Consider the following 20,172-nt stretch of genomic DNA (forward strand, 5'->3'; position numbering starts at 1 on the left):
GCCTGGGATCCACTGGGCTGGGCAGGGCCAGGCCATATGGCCCAGAGCAGATCAGGGCTATGGGGGCTCAGCAGGGGGAGGCCTGCAAGGCGCCTGCAGGAGACAGGAAGTGCTTGCTGGGCCGGCAGGCAGGCAGCAGGCAGGGGCACGCAGGGGACTCCCTCCCTCTCTGACCTCCTTCCCAGTCGGTTCCCAGGCCTACATGGGGACCCAAGCTCCCTCCCTTAGGCCCCCAGAGGCCACAAGGCACACACTGAGCGCTTTCCCACGCACCGTTCCAAGTAGCCGCCAGCATCATCCCTGCCCCCAGCACACATTCTGATGGGTGAGGGGGCGTGCACCGCAGCAGGGGGCTCGGTTGGGGGGATCAGTCCGTTCTTCATCAGGGTGGCTCTGTTCCAGACAGATGTTTTATTTTATTTTGGACTTCCAGAAAATAGGTCGTTTCTTTCCACTGTGTCCCTGGGGAGGCCTCCCGGGAGAGTAGCAGAATGAGTGACTTGGGCCCTGGGGAGCTGGAAGGGCACAGCCTTCTTCCCTTGGTTGTGACAGACGGTGGCTGGCCCAGGGCCTGATGATCCTACAGGAGGGGCTGAGAAGCAGGCCTTTACCCTACAGCCACAGAGGGTCTGGGGAGCTACAAAGTCAGACAGATGTTGCAGAAGGGTTCCTCTGGCTAGAGTGTGAGGACAGGTGGGAGGGGACAGGTCGGGAGCTAGAAGCCAACAAGGAGTGCTCAGAGGTAGCCAGGTCTGGAGGAATCGGAATGAGGGTCCATGAAACCTGCCCTGTGCTTCATCCACGGGGACCTCAACAGCAGCTGGAGCCCGTGATAGTCCCAACTTTGCCAGTTTTTGCTGTTTTGTTCAGGGGAGCTGTTGGATCCCTGGCAGACAGGAAGGCCCCTGGTCTAAAAGCAGCATGGCATAGAGCTGCGCCCGGGTATCAGGCCTCATACTGTGTGCTTTGAGTCAGTTTGCTCACTCGCCCTCTCTGGTCCTCCGTGTTGTCCTGAGGCTTGGGGAGAGTCATTGTGTAGGGATGACATGCTGAGCCTTCCTCAACAGACCAGAAGAGGTGCACAGGATTGAAGAGGGCAGCTGGGAGCCTCCCTCTCATCCCAGGTTTCTCCCTGACACTTGTAATTGTGTCTCCGTCCTTTAGACCTAGCCATCCTCCCTGCCTCCCAGGACAGGGCTCCCTAACCCATACAAGATCACACCCACATCTCAGCCCTTGGGGAAGGCCACATGGGCCAGACTCTGCCAAGTCTAGGCTGTGCTGCTGTCACCCTCGTACTCTCCAGCTGCTGGCAGAGGACTCACTCCCTGGCTCCAGATGCCTCTTGCCCCCACACGCTCCCAGGCCTGGGACTGGCTGCCTTCTCTGAGCTGAGTCATGACATCCCTGCCGGGGCCCCTCCCCAGCATCCCCTCCCCTCCCCACTGCACACAGCTGCCTTCCAGAGTGGGGACCTGAGAGTTGCAAGAGTCAGCCCCAAAAGTTGTACAGACAGGGAGACTGAGGCCGAGGGAGGGGCAGGACTGTAATACAGGTGACAAAAGAACTGGGACAAGAACTCAGGTTTCTGTACTCCCACCCCAAAGTTTGTCCCAGGGGCTGTGAAGTGCCCCTGGTGTGGAGGAGAAAGGACAAGGCTCGTGAAAGGTCAGGAAACTGGAGTCAGTGTCCCACTTCTGCTGGCAACTTAACTGGCAATCGTTTCTGAGTCTCTGTCACCAATCTGTCTGGCTGGGATGGTGCAGGGACACTAATAGGAATGGAGAGGAAAAGGCAGCCACTGGAGTCGGGATCCTGGTCCTTGGACCACTAGCCTCAGTATCCCCACCAGGACATCAGGGCCCAGGAAGGAGGTTGGATCATAGATAACCTCTGAGAGCTATGGAGTTCTGACATTCCAAGACTCTGACACCATGACCCCATGGCCGGGCCTCCTCCTCCCTCGGGCATCTTGCTTATTCAGAGCATCCCTGGCCTGAGTCTGCCTGCCCCAAGCTCCCCCTCCTCTTCGGCCAGGCTTCCTCCCTCCCCACCTCACTGCTGTTTCCTCTGTGTCTGTTCTCTGCCTTTAGGCTGAGAGTCCACTGTCCACTCAGGGCTGACAAGCTCCTCCACATTCTCAACCAGCTCAGTGACAACCCTCAGTCCTGCTCTTTGGTCTCATTCTTGTTTCAGAAAATGGTGTCATCTCCCCAGCACACATGCACACTCCTGTCCCCTAGTATTCCAAGCCAGACACAGGGACACAGGTTCCTCTAAGGAACTTATCTCTACAGTTTCACAACATCAACCACTAAGTCCTGTTGATTCTCAGCTAAATCCCTCCCCACTCCATCTGTTCCCATCAGTGCCCACCCACTCTCTACCCAGCCTCAACCAGACAAGCGCGGTGATCACAGAAGCAGTGCTGTGGGGTGGCATAGAGTTTGGAGGCGCACTTCCATCTCTGCTCTACCGTACCTGGGTCTGGATCCCTAGGCAAGTTTCTAAGGTGCTCTCTGCTTCAGTTTCTGCACCTATAAAATGGAAATAATCATTATCTCTATCTTAGAGTTGATTGAGGATTAAATGAGTCAATATAGGTCAAGTGCTCAGAATTGCACAATAACTGGGACTTTCTGGGTGTACACACACACACACACACATACACACACACACACACACACACGGACGTGTGTTCAGGGGCCCTTGGGACCTGGGTGCACATAGTTCTGCACTGTCATATTTGCTGGGTACATTGGTGATCTGTGACACATGGTGCATCTCCGAAGAGCATATCGGAAAGCACCCAGGCAGCAGTCAGTGCTGCGTGCCCATGTGGCCGGCACAGTAGGAGCTTTGTGTCATGTGTTCTGTATGGACATGCACATGGTTAGTGCCTGCATGTGTTTAAGGAGCGTGTGAGCGAGCGCGTAGGCAGCCATCTGTGCTCTGTGCATGTGCTCATCCTGTGCGGGGCCCCCTCCCCTGCCTGCTTGTGTCGTGGGAGCCTCAAGACCCCGAGGGAGGGAAGCCGCTGCTGGCGGATGTGGCCAAGATGGACTGGATTTATTTAGATTAAGGCGGTGGGAAAGGGGTGGAGAGTTCTGTGTGCTTGGAGGAGGGAAGGCTGGGGCTGAGACTGACTCCCTAAATGTGCCTGCTCTCCTGGACTAGGGACCCTCACTCCATTCCCCTAAGGGACCTCTGTTTTACTGAAGAGGTGGGCAGTGACTCTATCTTTGGACCTGTGCCCCTTCAACCTAGTATAGAGGAATTGAGGTCTTCCTGGCACACAGTACATCTCTCTGGGCACAGGGTTTGTTTAAGGATCCTGTCCCTTTCTGCTGCAGGGAACTCCCTGGCAGGACAGTGGTGGCGGTGGTGGGTGCCTACTCCCTGATTGTGACAGCCATGCTGTCCTAGTGCTTATAGGAGGGAGGGCTGGAGCTGAGAATATTCCGTGTGGTTCTTACCTGAAGCAGTCCTTTTCTCTGAAGAATGGAATTTGTTACAGCAAAGTGCCACCCCAAGTCAGCTGCCTGGGTCTCCTGGGACCACATCAGCTTCTGGGAAGCACAAAATGGCCACTAAGACATTGAGTGGGCAACTGGGGATGTCGAACATTATTCCGATGGCCTGAAGTCATGTCTGGATGCCCTGATCCCCATTCTGGTGCATTCTAGACCTCTAGCTCACTGCTCCTGTGCCTTCCATCAGGCCTCTGTGGGGTTCCACCTCCCAAATACATCTGACTAGAAGTCCCCTGAAAGACTGTTGTGTAAATCCTAATTGTATAGATGGGGAAACTGAGGTCCAGAGAAGGAAATGACGTGTCAATGTCCACACAGCAAGTCAGTGACCAAATGGCCAGTGTCATCTGATGCATGGCGTGGGATGGGTTATGGATTCTCATGTGGCCTCAAGAATGTAGCCCTCCTTTCTGACCAGACCCACTTCCTCAAGCCACCTTATTGAGAATAATGGTGACTAGAACCTTCTCTTTGACCAGTCAGAAAGGCAGGGCTTTATAATACAGACAACTCTTTGAGCTGATCCAACCAAACTTCTCCATGTACGAACAGGGAATCAGAGTCCCAAAGAAGGCTGGAGACCAGCTCAGTCTCATAGGGGTTTCAAGGACTCTTGTGAGTCAAATGAAATGAGCCAAAATGCTCATTTCATAGAGTCTGGTCAGTCCATGACCCCTGAGGTGTCTACATTCTCCTAAAGCATCTCTATTCTTCTGAGCTCATCTTTTCTACCCTATCCTCTCCCCACAGCCTGGATTCCCCCCTTTCTTTTAAAAAATATTTTTTTTAGTTGCAGATGGACACAATACCTTTATTTATTTATTTTTATGTGGTGCTGAGGTTCAACCCAGTTGCCTCACATGTGCTAGGCCAGTGCTCTACCACTGAGCAACAGTCCCAACCCTGGATCCCCGTTTTGCTCTGTGACTAGGTCATGATTCTGTGCCTCTCTGAGCCTCTCTGCTGCCTATTCAAAAATCTCTCCTAGCTCAGAGCCTCAGAGACTCTAAACCATGCCCAGCCCTAGGCCCAGCAGGACAGGGTCTGAAGGAAGAGAAGAGAGTGCCATATCAGAGCAGAGTCAGGGGCTGCATGCCATGAGGTCCCAGCCCACACGGCCAGCCCAGCCTTCTAGAGCCAGGCCAGCCCCCTTTCAGTGACCTCCCATCTCCTGGCCAACCGGCCAAATTCCTCCTTTAGAATAATAAACAGTGCGGCCAGCCAGGGAGGCTGGGAGAGGAGGGGCGGGGAGGCTGAGAGGACCCCCTCCCCGAACCTGGGCTGCTAATGATTTTCTTTGGCCCAGATCTTTGACAGGAAGGGGGAGCCAGAGGGCACCCCCAAGGGGCAGATGGGCCCCTGTTGGGGCTGCTGCTCTGCCTGGGCACTGCATCTTTCTGCCCAAGGAGGCCTGGTATCCAGCTGAAGGACCGGCACAGGACGGGTGGGGGTGGGGCTGCTGCAGAGGGGTGGGTTAGGCTTTGACCTGGAGCAATTCAGAGAGGGAAGAGGAAGACGAGAGGACTCAGGCAAACTTCTCTGAAGGGAGGGAGGAGGCCAAGAAACACTGATTTGCTCAGCTTGTTTCTTCAGGCATTGGGAAAACTGAGGCTGGGGTCCACAGCTGAGGCTCTGGTCTCTGTCACTTCTTCCTCTGCTCATGCAGCTCTGATGGGTGATGCACTTGCCTTCATTCCATCTTGACAGCTTGAGACTCAGCCCAAAGAGATAGCCATGGCTCAAGGGGCAGTGCTCAGGGGACTCAAACCCTTCTCCCCAGCTCTGGACTGGAAACTAGAAGGGATGAGATGGGGAGGTGGGGGCACGCTGGGCGTGGCCAGACTGAGCAGCCACTCAGGAAAGTAAGTCTGCAGCCTCACAGCATCAGGAGGCTCCTTGTTGCCTTGTCACGTGGTCCCTTCCCACATATCTTGCTCTGTGACTCCCATCTACCTCTGGCCTACTTCCTGTAGAGGCTGCAGACAGAACCATGCATACCTGGCTATTGGTGACTATTTGGGATCCAAGGTATGGCTGCTAAGGGAGAATGGGGCAAAGTTCCACCCAACTCAATCTGTCTCTCTGTCCCTTGCTTCTGTTCCCAAGCTCTAGCACTGGCTGTTTCTCTGCCTCTCCTCCACCTCTCTCTCCCCATGTCTTTGTCTCTCTGCTTCTTCCATTCCAGCTCTTTGTCTCCCTCTTGGACAGGACCTGCTGTGGAAACTTGGGTAAACTTCTTTCCTTCTCAGAGCCTCGGTTTCCCCATCTGGACACTGGATGTGGAGGTGGGGAACTTGGCTTCAGTGGTGTCCAGGGACCTTCAAAGCCTACCAAGTTCTATGGGGCCTCTCCCCAAGCTGCCCTGGCCCCTCTCCCCTGGGCCTCCCTGTGCTGCTGTGGGCTGAGCAGAGGGGGCCAGGCCCACCCCCCACATTCCACAGCCCTGACTCCCCCGCTTCCCTTCCCACAGCCGCCTCCATTTCCTGTTGTGCTTGCGGAGCTGTGGGAGTTCTCTGGGTTCTGGCTTACCCCCTCCTTCTCCTCCAGGCCTTTCATCACACTTTCCTAAATATTTGTCCTGGCAGATAAGAGCCTGGTATTGAAACTGTCACCCAGAGGATGGCCTGTCAGAGATGACAGGCCCCTGGACACTATCTAGCCCAATTTCCCCATCCCCACTGTCATGCAGGGAAACTAAGGCCCAGGGAGGTACACATGAGAGAAACAGAAGGGCGAGGGTCTGTGGTCATGAGTGCCCTCTCTGCCTTGGAACGGGTGGCTTTTGACTTCAACCCCACAGACATGGAGCTGGGTAGCCCAGGCAAGGGTTTACTCTGCAGGAACCAGGTGCTAAGATGGGTCCTGGTACTGCCTCTGCCCACTCCAGGTTCTGACTCCTGTTTCACTCTACAGGATATCATGCAGCTTCCAGATGTGATGTCCACTTGGGTCCTCAAAGGTAAGTAGGCTTGGGCAGGGGTAGGGGCCCCAGAAAGGCCCTACCCCTGGGAGGCTGTGTGCTAGCACAAGGAAAACTTGCTAGTCCAGAAAAACATCAATGCTCTTGAGCCTGGATTTCCTACATTTCCTGAGGTCTGTGTGGATACCTCCTCAGCTGCCCATCGAGAGCTCAGAGACCCTCAGTGTTCCAAAACCAGCTACTCAAATTCTTTCTCAGTCCTCCAGACCCCACTGCACACCTCTCGCAGTCACCCTGGACTCTATCTCTCCTCAGTCTGGTTGGATGTATGCCTTCAGCTCTCCAGTGGTGGGGTCGATGACTGAAAAATCATGACTAGCCAATGGCCTACCTGCCAGACTGTTTTAGAGGGACTGACTGACTGCCCATCTCTCTGGGGTCCCCCCTGATTTTCATCCCTAGGAAACCAGGGAGTGTGGTTTACAAAATCTTTCCCCCAGAACATGTCATGGGGCGAGAGTGGGGAGGCTGGAGAGAGAGAACCAATTGCTTGACACAAGCATGTGGCATCCCAGCCCCTTCCAGCTCCCAGGGCCCTCAACAGCTCTCCTGTCCTTTTCTACTCCACCCTAGTTTACCTGAGCACCTCCTTCCCACCCTCGCCCAAGTAGGGCCACGTCTGGGCTTCATGGGAAACTGGGAAGCTGAGGGCAGCAGGGAAAAGGCCCAGAAAGTGACCTGGGAAGCAATGCAGGAACTGGAGGCCTGGAAATTGCTTCCCAAGGATTTCCTGACCCCTTCCTACCCACTGCCTGAATGCAGCATTGCTGGAGAACTCAGAGGCTGGGTTTAAAGGGACTGAGAAAGAGGCCAGGAGTACCTGTGGGCCTGGCATGGGCAGAGGGTTCCAGTCTATGTTGGATGTGGAGGAGTGTTCTTCATGGACTTAGGGGATGTGCATACATGCCTCTGGGACAGCTCTATGGGACATGCTGAGGCCCCTGTGCCTTGACATCTGATGCCTTCTCTCCAGGCCAGTTGCTGTTGCTGCCCATGCTGTTGCTACTGGGGCCACAGACCTCCCAGGGCCTGATCATCATGCCCCCAGGGCCAGAGCTTGTACTTAATTTCTCAAGCACCTTCGTTCTGACCTGCCTGGGTTCAGATCCAGTGGTGTGGGAACGGCTATCTCATGTGCCTCAGCAGAAAGTGGCCAGGACCCAGGATGGCACCTTCTCTAGCATGCTAACCCTGACCAATGTCACTGGCGCTGACACAGGAGAGTACTTTTGCACCTACAACAGTTCCCTTGGACTGGAGACCAGTGAGAGGAAGCGGCTCTACATCTTTGTGCCAGGTAAAGGTTCCCACCTGCATGCCCACTCTCTGAAGGTATCAGGGAAGTTCAAGAGAACGCTTGAGTGACATCATGAAATGCAGCCATTCTAGAAATGCAGACAAATCATGGACTCAGGTTCATCAGTGTGTTCATTTCTGCCCATTGACCTGATTATCTGTCTGCTCCTTGCCAGCCAACCCCATTACTACCTCCCAAGAACTGTATTCTCAGCTGGTTCCTATCTGCTCCCCCTTGGCCCCCATGTCTCATTCTCCAAGCTTCAGGTACTAGCCATACTTTAACTTGTGGGTTGTCTTCTTTCTTCCCTTTGTATTGTCAATATCAAATGTTAGAGCCTCTGAGCATCTGTCTCTTATGCCTACTATGTTTTTGTTGCTGTAACATAGTACCCGAGATTGGATAATTTATAATGAACATAAATGTACTGGCTAACAATTTTGGAAGCTGGGAAATCTGATATCAAGTGGCCAGCATTTGGCAATGGTCTCCTTAATGTTATCATCTCATCAAAGAAGGGAGAATGGCAAGAGAGCAAGAAGTCACTGAACTTGCCTCCACTCCTTTCTTTGATATGAGGGATTAACCCAGGGATGCTTAACCACTGAGACACAATCCCAGCCCTTTTTGTTTTTTACATTGAGACAGGGTTTCACCAAGTTGCTGAGGGCCTTGCTAAATTATTGAGGTTGTCTTCAAACTTTCAATCCTCCTGCCTCAGCCTCCCAAGTCACTGGGATTATAGATGTGTGCCACCATGCCTGGAAAATTTGCCCTTTTATAATGGCACCAATCTCGCTCATTGAGCCCCCTTGGCCTAAATATCTCTTAAAGGTCTCACCTCTTAATGCTGTTAAAATGGCAATTAAATTTCATTGAGTTTTGGAGTAGACCGACATTTAAATCATAGTGACATCCTTCTGTATTGGATAAACTGAAGGCCAAAGAATGGAAGAGATTTGCTCAAAGTCACTTAGCAATCATGAGATAGCCAGAAACCCAGCTCCCCTAACCCTTGTGCTTTGCTCCACTCCTTGTAGATCCTACCATGGGCTTCCTCCCAATGGAGCCTGAGGACCTATTCATCTTTCTCACGGAAATAACTGAGACCACAATTCCATGCCGAGTGACCGACCCCCAGCTAGTGGTGACACTGCACGAGAAGAAGGAGGACATCCCACTGCCTATCCCCTATGACCACCAACGAGGCTTCTCTGGTACCTTTGAGGACAAGACCTACATCTGCAGAACCACCATTGGGGAGAGGGAAGTGGATTCTGATGCCTACTACATCTACAGCCTCCAGGGTGAGACCCCTTTTTGGCCTGATGTTCGGCAGAGGCAAGTATAACCCTTCACAGAGGAATAGCCCTTTATAGTTTGCAAAGTATGTAACTCCATTTTCCACTGTTTTCTCACTCTAGTCTTCCAAGGGAGGTAGTGTTTCCCCTATTTTACAGATGAAGAAACTAAGGCTCATATTAAGGATGGAGTTTTCCCACAGTGGGAGAGCTGAGTTGTGTAACCAAATGGGCAAATGCACAGGCTTTGGAGCCAGCTGGGTTTGAATCCCAGTTCAGCCTCTTCCCATCTGAATGACTTTGCCCAAGGCCCATAATCCATTTGAACCTGCTTCTTCTTCCATAAAAAAGGGTGATAATTACTGCCCACCTTACAGGATTATCGTGAAGATTAGATAAAATAAAAGATGGAAGTTTTACAGCACAGGAGGAGTCCTCAGTAAATTTATCCTCTTCTTAGATCACCAGAGGAGACTTTAATTTCTAGACTGTTATCCCTTCTAGAATGTAAGCTCCATGAGGACAAAAGTTTTGTCTGTCATATTCATTCCTATAGCACCAGTACCTAGAATAAGAATTTGGCATACAGTAGGCATTCAATAAATGTTTTTTTGAGTGGATGAATCTTCCATTAGAACATGCATTCCTCTGTGTACTCCTATTCCATGCCCAAGTTGAAGTGCTGGTGGCCGGTGTGATTTCCCCAGTGCTAAGCCAACCTCTCTCCTCCAGTTTCATCCATCAATGTCTCCGTGAATGCAGTGCAGACTGTGGTTCGCCAGGGTGAGAACATTACCATCATGTGCATTGTGACAGGGAATGAGGTGGTCAACTTTGAGTGGACGTACCCCCGCATGGAGGTAATGCTGGGCCATGGCTGGGGGAGGGACCAGGATATCTCAGCCTGTAGACTGACATCTCATGGGCCCCTGCTTATTTAGAGAACCTGCCCACCTTGTTCCTGCAGAGTGGGCGCCTGGTAGAGCCAGTGACAGATTTCCTCTTTGATGTGCCCTCCCACATTCGCTCCATCCTGCACATCCCCAATGCTGAGCTGGATGACTCAGGGACCTACATCTGCAATGTGTCAGAGAGTGTGAATGACCATCGAGATGAAAAGGCCATCAATGTCACTGTGGTCGGTGGGTGCCTTAGAATCAGTTCCTAACCCTTGTCTGAGCTGGAACCGATCCTGGTACAGCCCCAGGGTACAATCAACCACTTTCCAGTGTGGCCCTAGACTTTGTGCCACTCAAAGCCCCAATTCCAAGGTCAATCCCAAATCAAAGTGCAGTGTCAGCCCCATTCAACCCTAATCCCAAAGTAGACTTTCTGTCTAGTCAGAACGCTAGCCCCAACCTGATTTCAAATCCCAAACGCATCACAGGCCTAGGCAGCCCTATCTCCAACTTTGGCCCCTGTTTGAGACTCCAGTATACTTCGGCTACAATACCAAGCCTGAACAAGAGAACTACAACTCCAGTCTCAACCTCAAAACTGGCTCCAACACTAATATCAGAGCCAGATTCGTCCCCAGCCCCAGTCCCAGCCCCAACTTCAACCCCAGCTCCTTCACTGAATGAGTTCCTATAAAGCCTGAAGCTTAGGCCCCAGAAGTCTGGATTCCTTCGGTGTTCAGTTAATGCTCCGCCTCCAGGAGCTCCGCCTCTGGGAAGGGCAGCCCCATTGGTGGCTGGGAATAGCCCCGCCCTCAGGACCCCTCCTGACAGCTGTATCTTGCAGAGAGTGGCTACGTGCGTCTTCTGGAAGAGCTGGGCCCTATACAAATTGCTGAGCTGCACAGAAGCCGAACACTACAAGTGGTGTTTGAAGCCTACCCACCGCCCACTGTGCTGTGGTTCAAGGAGAACCGTACCCTGGGCGATTCCAGCGCAGGAGAGATTGCCCTGTCCACGCGCAATGTGTCGGAGACCCGGTGAGCAACTGCTATCCACTCCATTTTTTGAAGTTTTCAGCTACCAAGCAGCCAACAGACATCCGACAAACCTAGGCCCACCTTTCCTGAGAGTCTACTATATGCCAGGATCAGTGCCAGGCATGGGGATACTACAGGGACAGGAGAGAATTTCAGTGTGCCCAGGGTTTCTGAGTCAGTGGGGGAAACAGACACTGGTCAGATGATCACCCAGATGTTCTCTTAGTGATGTGTGGAGCCAGCAGGTGGCAGCCCAAAGACAAAGGCAGAATTTCTGGGAAGAGTGTGCCAGGAGGGCCACTCACTGCCACCTGTGATGTCCCCAAGCCTGGAGATTAGCATTCTGACAGAGAAGTGATAAATGAGGATAAAACATGTTAGGCCCCTTCTGTGGAGGGAGAATGAATTATACCTCTCCCACTTCCAGTCCCTTCCAATCTTTCCTTCTTCTTGGCTTAGTGGAACTGCTTATCAGTGGGGACTCAGGAGACTAGGTTGGAGTCCTGGCTCTGCTGCTGACACTGTGGGACCTTGGCAAGCCCCTTCTCTTCCCTGTAACTTGTTTTTCCTGTCTGTATAAGAAGGTGGGAGGTGGGAGAATTCTTCCAGCTCTGACAGCTGGGTTTCCTGGCTTGTCCCATTTCCTAGGTATGTATCAGAACTGACGCTGGTGCGGGTGAAGGTGGCAGAGGCTGGCTACTATACCATGCGGGCCTTCCATGAGGATGCTGAGGCCAAACTTTCCTTCAAGCTGCAGGTCAATGGTGAGGATCACCTTTGTCCCCTCTTCCCTTCTTCTTCTCTGCCCCCATTCCCTCTTCCTCCACTGCCCTCCCACCTATAGGAGGAACTGGAGAGGATCTGGAACTAAGTAGGCTGGATTCTTGACCATTGACCTGCCATGTCCCTTCTCTGGACCTCACTTTCCCCAGCTGTAAAGGGAGGCCATCAGGCTAGAGTGGTGTTTCCAAAACCTTGGGCATTCATGTCCCCAAGACATGATTTTTCCTTCCCATAGTCCATTTATATGGTACTACTAATTCAATAGATATTTATTGAGCAACTACCATATGCCTCTCTGTTGGAAGTTCTTGAGACCTTGCCTTTGGGGAGAGACATTTAGCAGTAGGAGAGGAAACCCCAGCAAATGACACATGTTAGAAGGTAACGGGCACTGTGGGAAGGAATGGCAAAAGGCAGGGCAGGGAAATAGAGTGCAGGGCACAGGGGCTGGGTGAAGTACAGTTTTAATATGGTGATCAGGGTTGACCTTGTTTGCTTTGGCCAGATTGAGAAGGTGACATTTGTGTGAAGACTTGAAGAAGATGAGGGCATTAACTAAGTGGAAATTTGGGGAGACAGCCCTGGCAATGCAAAGGCCAGAACAATGGAAGGAAGTTCTGAGGTCAGAAGAAGGAGAGAGGAAGAGTGTCAGGGGGTGAGGTCACAGCAGAGATGGGGAAGGGGTGAGGAGAGGGCAGATGTGTGGGTGCTGTGGGTCTGGTACAGCTTTGGTTTCTACTGTGATTGAAACGAAAAACCATTGCAGGGACTTGAGCTTAGGAATGCCATGGTGATGACTTCATGTTTTGTCAATTGACTTTCTAAAAATAAATATATTTTGAAAGACAAAATTGAACCCCTCAACTGTAGATGGAAAATCAGCATCACATGTCATAAATATAAAGCAACCACTAAAATCAACTCCAAGAAAACAAGACAAATGTTATTCAATCCAGTTTTATGAACAGGGCTGCCCAGGGCTCTGAGCTTGAGGCCTGTTCTCTCTTTGTTAAGAGGGAAGGTTAGGAAGTCTGAGAGGTGTTAAGGACAGACTAGCACCCTACTGAGACTTTCCCTTTGAAGTAGCCCAGGGGAAATTCATCAGCTTTCCAAGTATTCCTGGTATCTGTGTTCACCTGAGGTCTGCAGCCCTCCCCTGAGGGAGGCTCTGGGCCAGTCTCCCTGAGGGCCTCTCCTGTTGAGGGTCTATTTTCACCTCCCCACCTTCCTCCTGATGCTGGACCTTCCCCCTTGCAGTCCCTGTTCGTGTGCTGGAGCTGAGCGAGAGTCACCCTGCCAATGGGGAGCAGACAGTTCGTTGTCGTGGCCGAGGCATGCCCCAGCCAAATGTCACCTGGTCTACCTGCAGAGACCTCAAAAGGTGAGCAGATCCTGGACCTTATTCTCCTAGGGCATCAGAGCAGGGTGCAAGTCCTCCCTTTTCTCTGGCACATTGCTCCAAATTAGAGCCACATCCCAGAAGATTACTCCATCACCTCCTAGGAGCTGCTCTGCATGACCTAAATTGTCCCTTTTCCTTATCTTGACCCTTGGACTGGGCCCACAGTAGGGTCTGTGCCCAGAGAGGCCTCACCCACCCAGTTGATGTTCTGTTTCTGACTAGGGCTGACTATGCTGTAGTGGGTAGAGGCAGGGTTGAGTTGAGGATCTGACCTACCTCAACACACTGCGTGTGTGACCTGGTGGTCAAAATGAGTGGATTTTGCAATTCAGGGTTCTTGGTTCTGGAATGTAGGCGCCCCCTGCTGATCAGTCTGGGGAATCACAGGAGGAACCCGCTTAGGTCACAGGAACTAGACATGCACTGCTCCACTGGGCGGCCGCCGCCTGCTTTTTGCCTCCATTTCCCCCACACCCTGCAGAAGGGTGAGGCTGCAAGCAGATCCCTGTCTCCTTTGACAGGTGTCCACGCGAGCTGCCGCCCATACCACTGGGGAACAGTTCCGAGGAGGAAAGTCAGTTGGAGACTAATGTGACGTACTGGGCGGAGGAACAGGAGTACGAGGTGGTGAGCACGTTGCGCCTGCGCCACGTGGATCAACCACTGTCGGTGCGCTGCATGCTGCACAACCCGCTGGGCCAGGATATGCAGGAGGTTACCGTGGTGCCACATTGTGAGTCTCCCCAGCTCACCCCCACCTTGACCCTGCCATATATGGGGACTGAGCCCATGTACCCACAGGGGACCAAGTCAGCACAACCTAGTCACACAGGAACATTGTGAAATCCATGAGTGTGTTCCTCTGCACCTTACACAATACATGATGGACACACATGTACCAACACAAGTGTAGAAACCATGGTTTGAGTAGCGCTGTCTGCTTCTACAGAGAGAAAGTAAACTGGATATGGAGCCCTGACCATGAGCAGCCCTGTTCTCAGAACACAGATGCAAACTCTCTGTGTATTGATTTGTAAGCTTTGTGCTGAAGAATGCCTAATCCCCAGATACACAAATAAGCTAGAGTATATGTCTGTATGCATGTACTCAAGCATGCAAGATGCTTATTTGAATGTGTAAGCCCATAGAATATATGTTTATAAGCCATGTATATAAGCATGCCCGATTCCCAGGCTTGTGTATAAACCTAAAAATGTGTACAAATAATACATGTGCAATTTCTGTGCATGAGTGTGAAGTGTATTAGTGCATGTCTGTAAGCATCTCATTGCAGCACATCTTTCTGGAAGAATGGGCGAGCACAATACCTAAACGTGTATGGCTGCTGTACAGTGCATATATCTTAGAAGGCACATATACATGCACAAGTATTACACATAGAAACAGTCCTAGCAGTGCACAGATGTGTTTGCATGCCTAGCTGCCCAATCCTGTGTATTCACACACTTACATGAATGCACTTCATTCATTCACCTGTTTTCTTATTCAATAAATAGTTATGGGACCCAACGTCTTGTGCCAATGGATTACCCTTTACTACCCTCCTAGTGCTTATATCCAAAGACCAGGGGACAAGGTGGTGGGATAAGCAATCTTGGGATCACCACCCTGGGGAGAAAACCTGGAGGGCTTGAGGATTGAGAAAATGTCCTGGGAAAAAAAGTTCTTTAGGTCAATCCTGAAAGATGACTGGCAGTCAGCCTGGTGAGCAAGAGTGTCCCAGTCAGAGGGAAAGGTCTGTGGGAAAGCCTTGAGGCAGGGCGGGTTCTAAGAAAGGAAAGGAATTCCCATTGCCTGGAGCATGGAGTGGGTGTGGATTTGGGGGTTTGGGGTGGGGAGAAAATGAGGAAGGCAGTGGGAAGAAGTGGGGCTCTCAGGGTCCACAGAAGCCAGAGCCAGCAGGCTCCGAGGTCCACGTGAGGCTTGGTGCACACTGTGTACTCGGGCAGGGTTAGCGGCCTTGTACGTGTGCATGCCTGTTGTACACTCTGGCCTCCTGCCCCCTTTTCTGTAGTGTAGGTGGGTTTTTAAAGACATCCTTACCTCATCCACCCTCCCAGGCATGCACACAAGTCCCTGAGTAAGTGGGCACCTGGGCAGACAGTGTGGACACCCTGACCCGCAGACCAGCTCTGAGTGAAGGCAGAAGTTCGCCTGCAGAGGTGACGCCATGCATCATGATCTGGGCTGAGATGGCTGTGGGACAGCTCCTCTTTACTCAGAGGACTCCCTGGAGGATGCAGGCTTTCCCCTCAGGTCCTGGATGTGTGAGGCTGCTTGGAAAGGGGGAGCAGACAGTGGTGTGGGTCTGTGACCCTGAGGAGGATACGGGGCAGGCAGGACTCCCCAGAGATCAGAAGGGCAGGAAGGGGACAGAAGAGGAAGAACCAAGTTCTAAAGGGGCATGTGGGTAGCCAGTGGGGCAGGATAGGGAAGATGAAGGCCTTGCAAGGGCATGGTCCTCAGAGGATCAAGGTCTTGTAGGAGACCCAGGCAATGCACAGGATCCCAGAGAAGGGTTTTGCACCCAGCTGAGCACTGGGGCAGAAAGGCAATACTGACCCTGGTGGAGCTAAAGGAACATGGAGGCCACGGGAATCTGAACTGGGGGTGGTAACTGAGGGAATGGAGGTTTATAAGAAAGGCTGAATGTGTGGCCCAGAGCAAGAGGCTGAAAGTCTGACATCACAGGCCATTGAAGAGGTGGGTGGTTTCTGTCAGGGCATAAGGGGTAGGAAGGGATTTTGGTGCCTGACTTGGGATAGGGGAGAGCAGCTACCCACTTCCTGCTTGCTCATGGCCTGCTCTGGTCTCTGTCCCCAGCCCTCCCCTTCAAGGTGGTGGTGATCTCAGCCATCCTGGCCTTGGTGGTTCTCACAATCATCTCCCTCATCATCCTCATCATGCTCTGGCAGAAGGTGAGTCCCATCTTGCCTAGTGGGTAGTGTTGGTACACTTGGTCTGCATGGCCCCTACCCCATGCTGCAGGATCTGGTCACAGGTGGGGCCCAGCATGGAGCTCAGGTGGAAACTCAGGGTCTCTGAGCTGCCTCCACCCCCAGCAGCCTGGGCAAACACAGGCCTGATCCAAGCTGTCCAGGGTCCCCTGGCCCTGATGCCCTCCAACCCCAGGTTCTGCCTGTCCCCATCACCCATGGAGACTCCTATGGATGCATTCAGATCCTCTTAACTAGTCTATAATTGCAATGCAATGTCCTGAGATTTCATGACTCTCTAATTCCAAAATCTTAAGATTCCCAAATTAGAATTGCTATTACTATGATTCTATCATTCTAGTCAAATTCTATGATTTCAGCATCCTAAATTTCAACATTCAAAAGTTCCATACTTCTGAGAGCCCTTCGGGGACCACCTCATGTGGGGAGAGACCCGGTCCAGGGCCGCCTGCTCCTCTACTCCCACCTGAGGAGCAGCAGAGCCTCCAAGAGAAGCTGCTGAGGTTCTTCTGATGAACTGGGCCCCTGGCTGTCAGGAGATCCTCAGTCTCTCACACCCCAGGGATTCCTCCGCCCACCTCCTCCCACTGGAACCCCTCGGGACCTATTCCCTGAGCCCATGAGGCCTTGACTTGCTGTGTGACTTCTGTTTTGCCCTGCCCCTCTTGGGTCTTAGAGTCTCCTGGCCCATCTGTCCTGAGTCTGTGCCTAGTCACTTTAGGTCCAAAGACCCTCTCTGATGCTCTATTGCTTGTGCTGGTCCTGTTCCTGCAGAAGCCCCGCTATGAGATTCGGTGGAAGGTGATTGAGTCTGTGAGCTCTGATGGCCATGAGTACATCTATGTGGACCCCATGCAGCTGCCCTACGATTCCACCTGGGAATTGCCACGGGACCAGCTTGTGCTTGGTCAGTCCTGCTGGGTGTCACATGGCAGTTTGGGGACTTGAAGTGGAGGAAAGATTAGCTTGGGACTGGACTCAGCCTGACCATGACTAGCTATGAGACCTGGGGCTGGTATCTTGCCTTTGCTGGCTTTCAGTCTCCTCCTCTGCAAAACAAGGTCAAGAAGAACCCCAGGACTGCCCAGCATTGAGTCCTGTGAGCCTGAGACTCTGAGTTAGGACCCTCTATAGCAAGAAAGGAAGCACTGAGGACAGGCCCAGTGCCAGCCTGTGCTTCATCTAGCTAGGGAGGCTGAAGGGGTGTGGAGGGACTCTGCTCCCATGGGGAGGGAGGAGGGCTCCTAGGAAGTCAGATGGGACAGAGAGCAGGCAGGACTTTGATGAGACACCAGGAAGGACTGAGAGGCTTATGGTTGCAGGAGCCTTTTTTGGTGGGGGCACAATAAATCCAGGGAATTTGAGGGATGTGTAGGTTGATCCCCTGGGTGGGAAGGGGGAGTACAGCTTGCTGGTGACCAGGAACTGAGGGACTCTTTCACTCTAGGACGCACCCTTGGCTCTGGGGCCTTCGGGCAGGTGGTGGAGGCTACAGCTCATGGCCTGAGCCATTCACAGTCCACCATGAAAGTGGCCGTCAAGATGCTGAAATGTGAGTCCTGTGTGCTTGCTCCTCCTTCACAGGGGTCCCCACCTCCCCTCTCTATCTCCCAGCACATTCAGCCTCTCCCAGAGTAGCTGGTTTTCATGTACTGGACAGAGGGACTGTGGTCACACCAGGAGAGGGTCCTGAGCCTGCCCTCCTCAGTCCCTGTTCCCTCCCTCTTTCCCTGCCCAGGGTGTGGGCACAGGCTCCCTTGTACCAGTCCGGGTGGTCTTGCAGCCTGGGGTGGGGCAGAGGAGCCTGGGTAGCTCCCATGGGTCCTCTAAGAAGCCTCAGTGACCAGCTGGACTAAGCCCCTTCCCTGCAGCCACAGCCCGCAGCAGTGAGAAGCAAGCCCTCATGTCGGAGTTGAAGATCATGAGCCACCTGGGGCCCCACCTGAACGTGGTCAACCTGCTGGGGGCCTGCACCAAAGGAGGTAGGAAAGCCACCCCAGGACTCAGGGGAAATGCCCGCTGACCCAGACTGCCCCCACTCCTGCCTCATCTGTGGACACCAGGACAGTGCAGAGGGCGGGGCCAGGTCCTCCTGCCCAGCACTCTCTCTTCACAGCCCCAGATGGGTGTGGCACTTAGGAGCTCACAGGGTCCTATCTTCATGGCCAAAGTACTCCTCAGGCTTCTAGTCCCACCAGTTTCCATATCAAAGTGTCCTTGGACATTCTTGTATTTTCACAATACGTTTAGAAAACTATAATAAACAATAGCTCATATGACACTGAGAAGAGTCATGTTACCCACCAACCCCACTAGCCACTCCTGGAGACCACCAGTGAGCTAAGTGGGACCTGCTTTTCTTCTGATCACAGAAGAAAGTTACTCTGCCCATCTGTGTTTATTTGAAGATGTCATTGCAAGTTGAGTTGCAAAAAAAGAAAGAAAGAAAAAAACACTAACCATTATGGCCATTTTTAGCTGCTTTTGAGAGATTTGGAATTTTCCTCAGTATTGTGCAATCAAATCAAAATACAGAAGTATCCATAGACCCATTCATGTCTGCAATGAGAACTCATTTCAAAAACTGTGTTTTGATTTGTTTTACTTTCTTTCTTTTTTGTACTGGACATTGAAACAAGGGGTACTTTGCCACTGAGCTTCATCCCCAACCCTTTTTATTTTTTATTTTGAGACTTTTCCTAAGTTGCTGAAGGTTTCATGAGTTGCCTAGGCTGGCCTTACATTTGTCATCCTCCTTCTTCAGCCTCTAGAGTAGCTGGGATTACAGTCATGGTCCCCTGTGCCTGGCACTCATTTCAGAAAGTTTTCTTTTCATCAATATCTTTACTTTTGACTAGTTGACTTTAGGTAAATGCATTAAATTTGAATGAAACCAGTAAACTGATAATAATAAGCAGTTTCCTTTGCCTACTTTATGGATACTGGGCTCCATAATAAGGTTAAGTTTGAAAACAGCAGTTGTGCTCTTGTTACCTGCCATGTGACAGAGGTATCCCCTCACTCGTCCTTGTGACAGCCCTTAGAAGTGGGTGTTAGTTCACAGACGGGGAAGGGGAGGCCCAGGGAATCCACGTTGCCTGCAGTTGGAGGCAGGAGGAGGACCCAGGTTCACAAGGGGCCGACCCTCAGCAGTCAGGCCCACGACCTCTCCCACCTTCAGCTTGAGTATTGGCCCCGTGGGCCTCATGGAAGCCTGAGCCTCCTGGGCTTGTGCCCACGCGCCCTCCCCCAGGCCCCATCTACATCATCACCGAGTACTGCCGCTATGGTGACCTGGTGGACTACCTGCACCGCAACAAGCACAGCTTCCTGCAGCACCACTCGGACAAGCACCGCCCGCCCAGTGCAGAGCTCTACAGCAACGCCCTGCCCGTGGGGCCGCCCCTGCCCAGGTAGGAGGACGTGGGCACCTGCACAGCCCCTCGCTCCTTGCTCCTGCAGGACAGGGAGCTGGGGCCGAGGGGTGGGGACAGTGACTGTGGGAGCCGGGGCTGTTTCTTGTCAACCGCCCTAGACCAGGGAAGGACAGGAGTGGTGGGCATAGTGGTGGGATCTGCTGCCCCCTGCTACCTGCCCCATGGTGCCAGGCCTGTGCTTGAGCCCTCTGCACACGGGATCCCTGAACTCACACGCCATCCCTGTGTCCAAGGCGTCATGTCTCCTACCTGTGGGCAGAGGCAGTGGTGGGCTGAGAGCTGGGCCTCCCGAGGTACACTGTGGGCCCCGCTCCCCCACCTGCTCCCCATTCCCTCTGCACATGCCCCCCAGTTCCCCTCTGCTGCTCAACTCCTGGCTTCAATGTTTCTGAAAAGAACAATTCTCCGTTCTTTTGCTGACTACAAAAGCAAAGCCAAGGGTGACTCAGATCAGTGCTAAGACATTGGCATTCGGCTACCCTCCACCACATTGACTGATGTCCTTCCCGTCTTTATGCTGCCCAC

The 20,172-nt window shown here is 52.5% G+C and overlaps 1 protein-coding gene across 6 annotated transcripts in view; it reads left to right on the plus strand.

Moving 5' to 3' along the window:
• LOC306664073 (platelet-derived growth factor receptor beta) overlaps positions 1-20,172 on the plus strand; it is a 36,424-nt gene that overhangs the window by 9,491 nt on the left and 6,761 nt on the right. For 4 of the 6 annotated variants that reach the window (XM_079144750.1, XM_079144751.1, XM_079144749.1 and 1 more), the window contains 14 exons: positions 6,447-6,492; positions 7,487-7,810; positions 8,851-9,117; positions 9,844-9,971; positions 10,079-10,253; positions 10,855-11,047; positions 11,696-11,811; positions 13,088-13,211; positions 13,754-13,965; positions 16,077-16,171; positions 16,985-17,117; positions 17,658-17,762; positions 18,082-18,192; positions 19,464-19,623. In XM_079144750.1, coding sequence (XP_079000876.1) covers positions 6,453-6,492; positions 7,487-7,810; positions 8,851-9,117; positions 9,844-9,971; positions 10,079-10,253; positions 10,855-11,047; positions 11,696-11,811; positions 13,088-13,211; positions 13,754-13,965; positions 16,077-16,171; positions 16,985-17,117; positions 17,658-17,762; positions 18,082-18,192; positions 19,464-19,623 — 2,183 coding nt within the window. In that variant the 5' untranslated portion in view covers positions 6,447-6,452. Of the gene's footprint in view, positions 1-5,402; positions 5,562-6,446; positions 6,493-7,486; positions 7,811-8,850; positions 9,152-9,843; positions 9,972-10,078; positions 10,254-10,854; positions 11,048-11,695; positions 11,812-13,087; positions 13,212-13,753; positions 13,966-16,076; positions 16,172-16,984; positions 17,118-17,657; positions 17,763-18,081; positions 18,193-19,463; positions 19,624-20,172 lie in introns of those variants that run through there. The other 2 variants (XM_079144753.1, XM_079144754.1) reach the window with 2 other exon arrangements.

This window comes from Sciurus vulgaris (genome assembly GCF_902686455.1).
Source record: "Sciurus vulgaris genome assembly, chromosome: 6".
Lineage (NCBI taxonomy): Eukaryota > Metazoa > Chordata > Mammalia > Rodentia > Sciuridae > Sciurus > Sciurus vulgaris.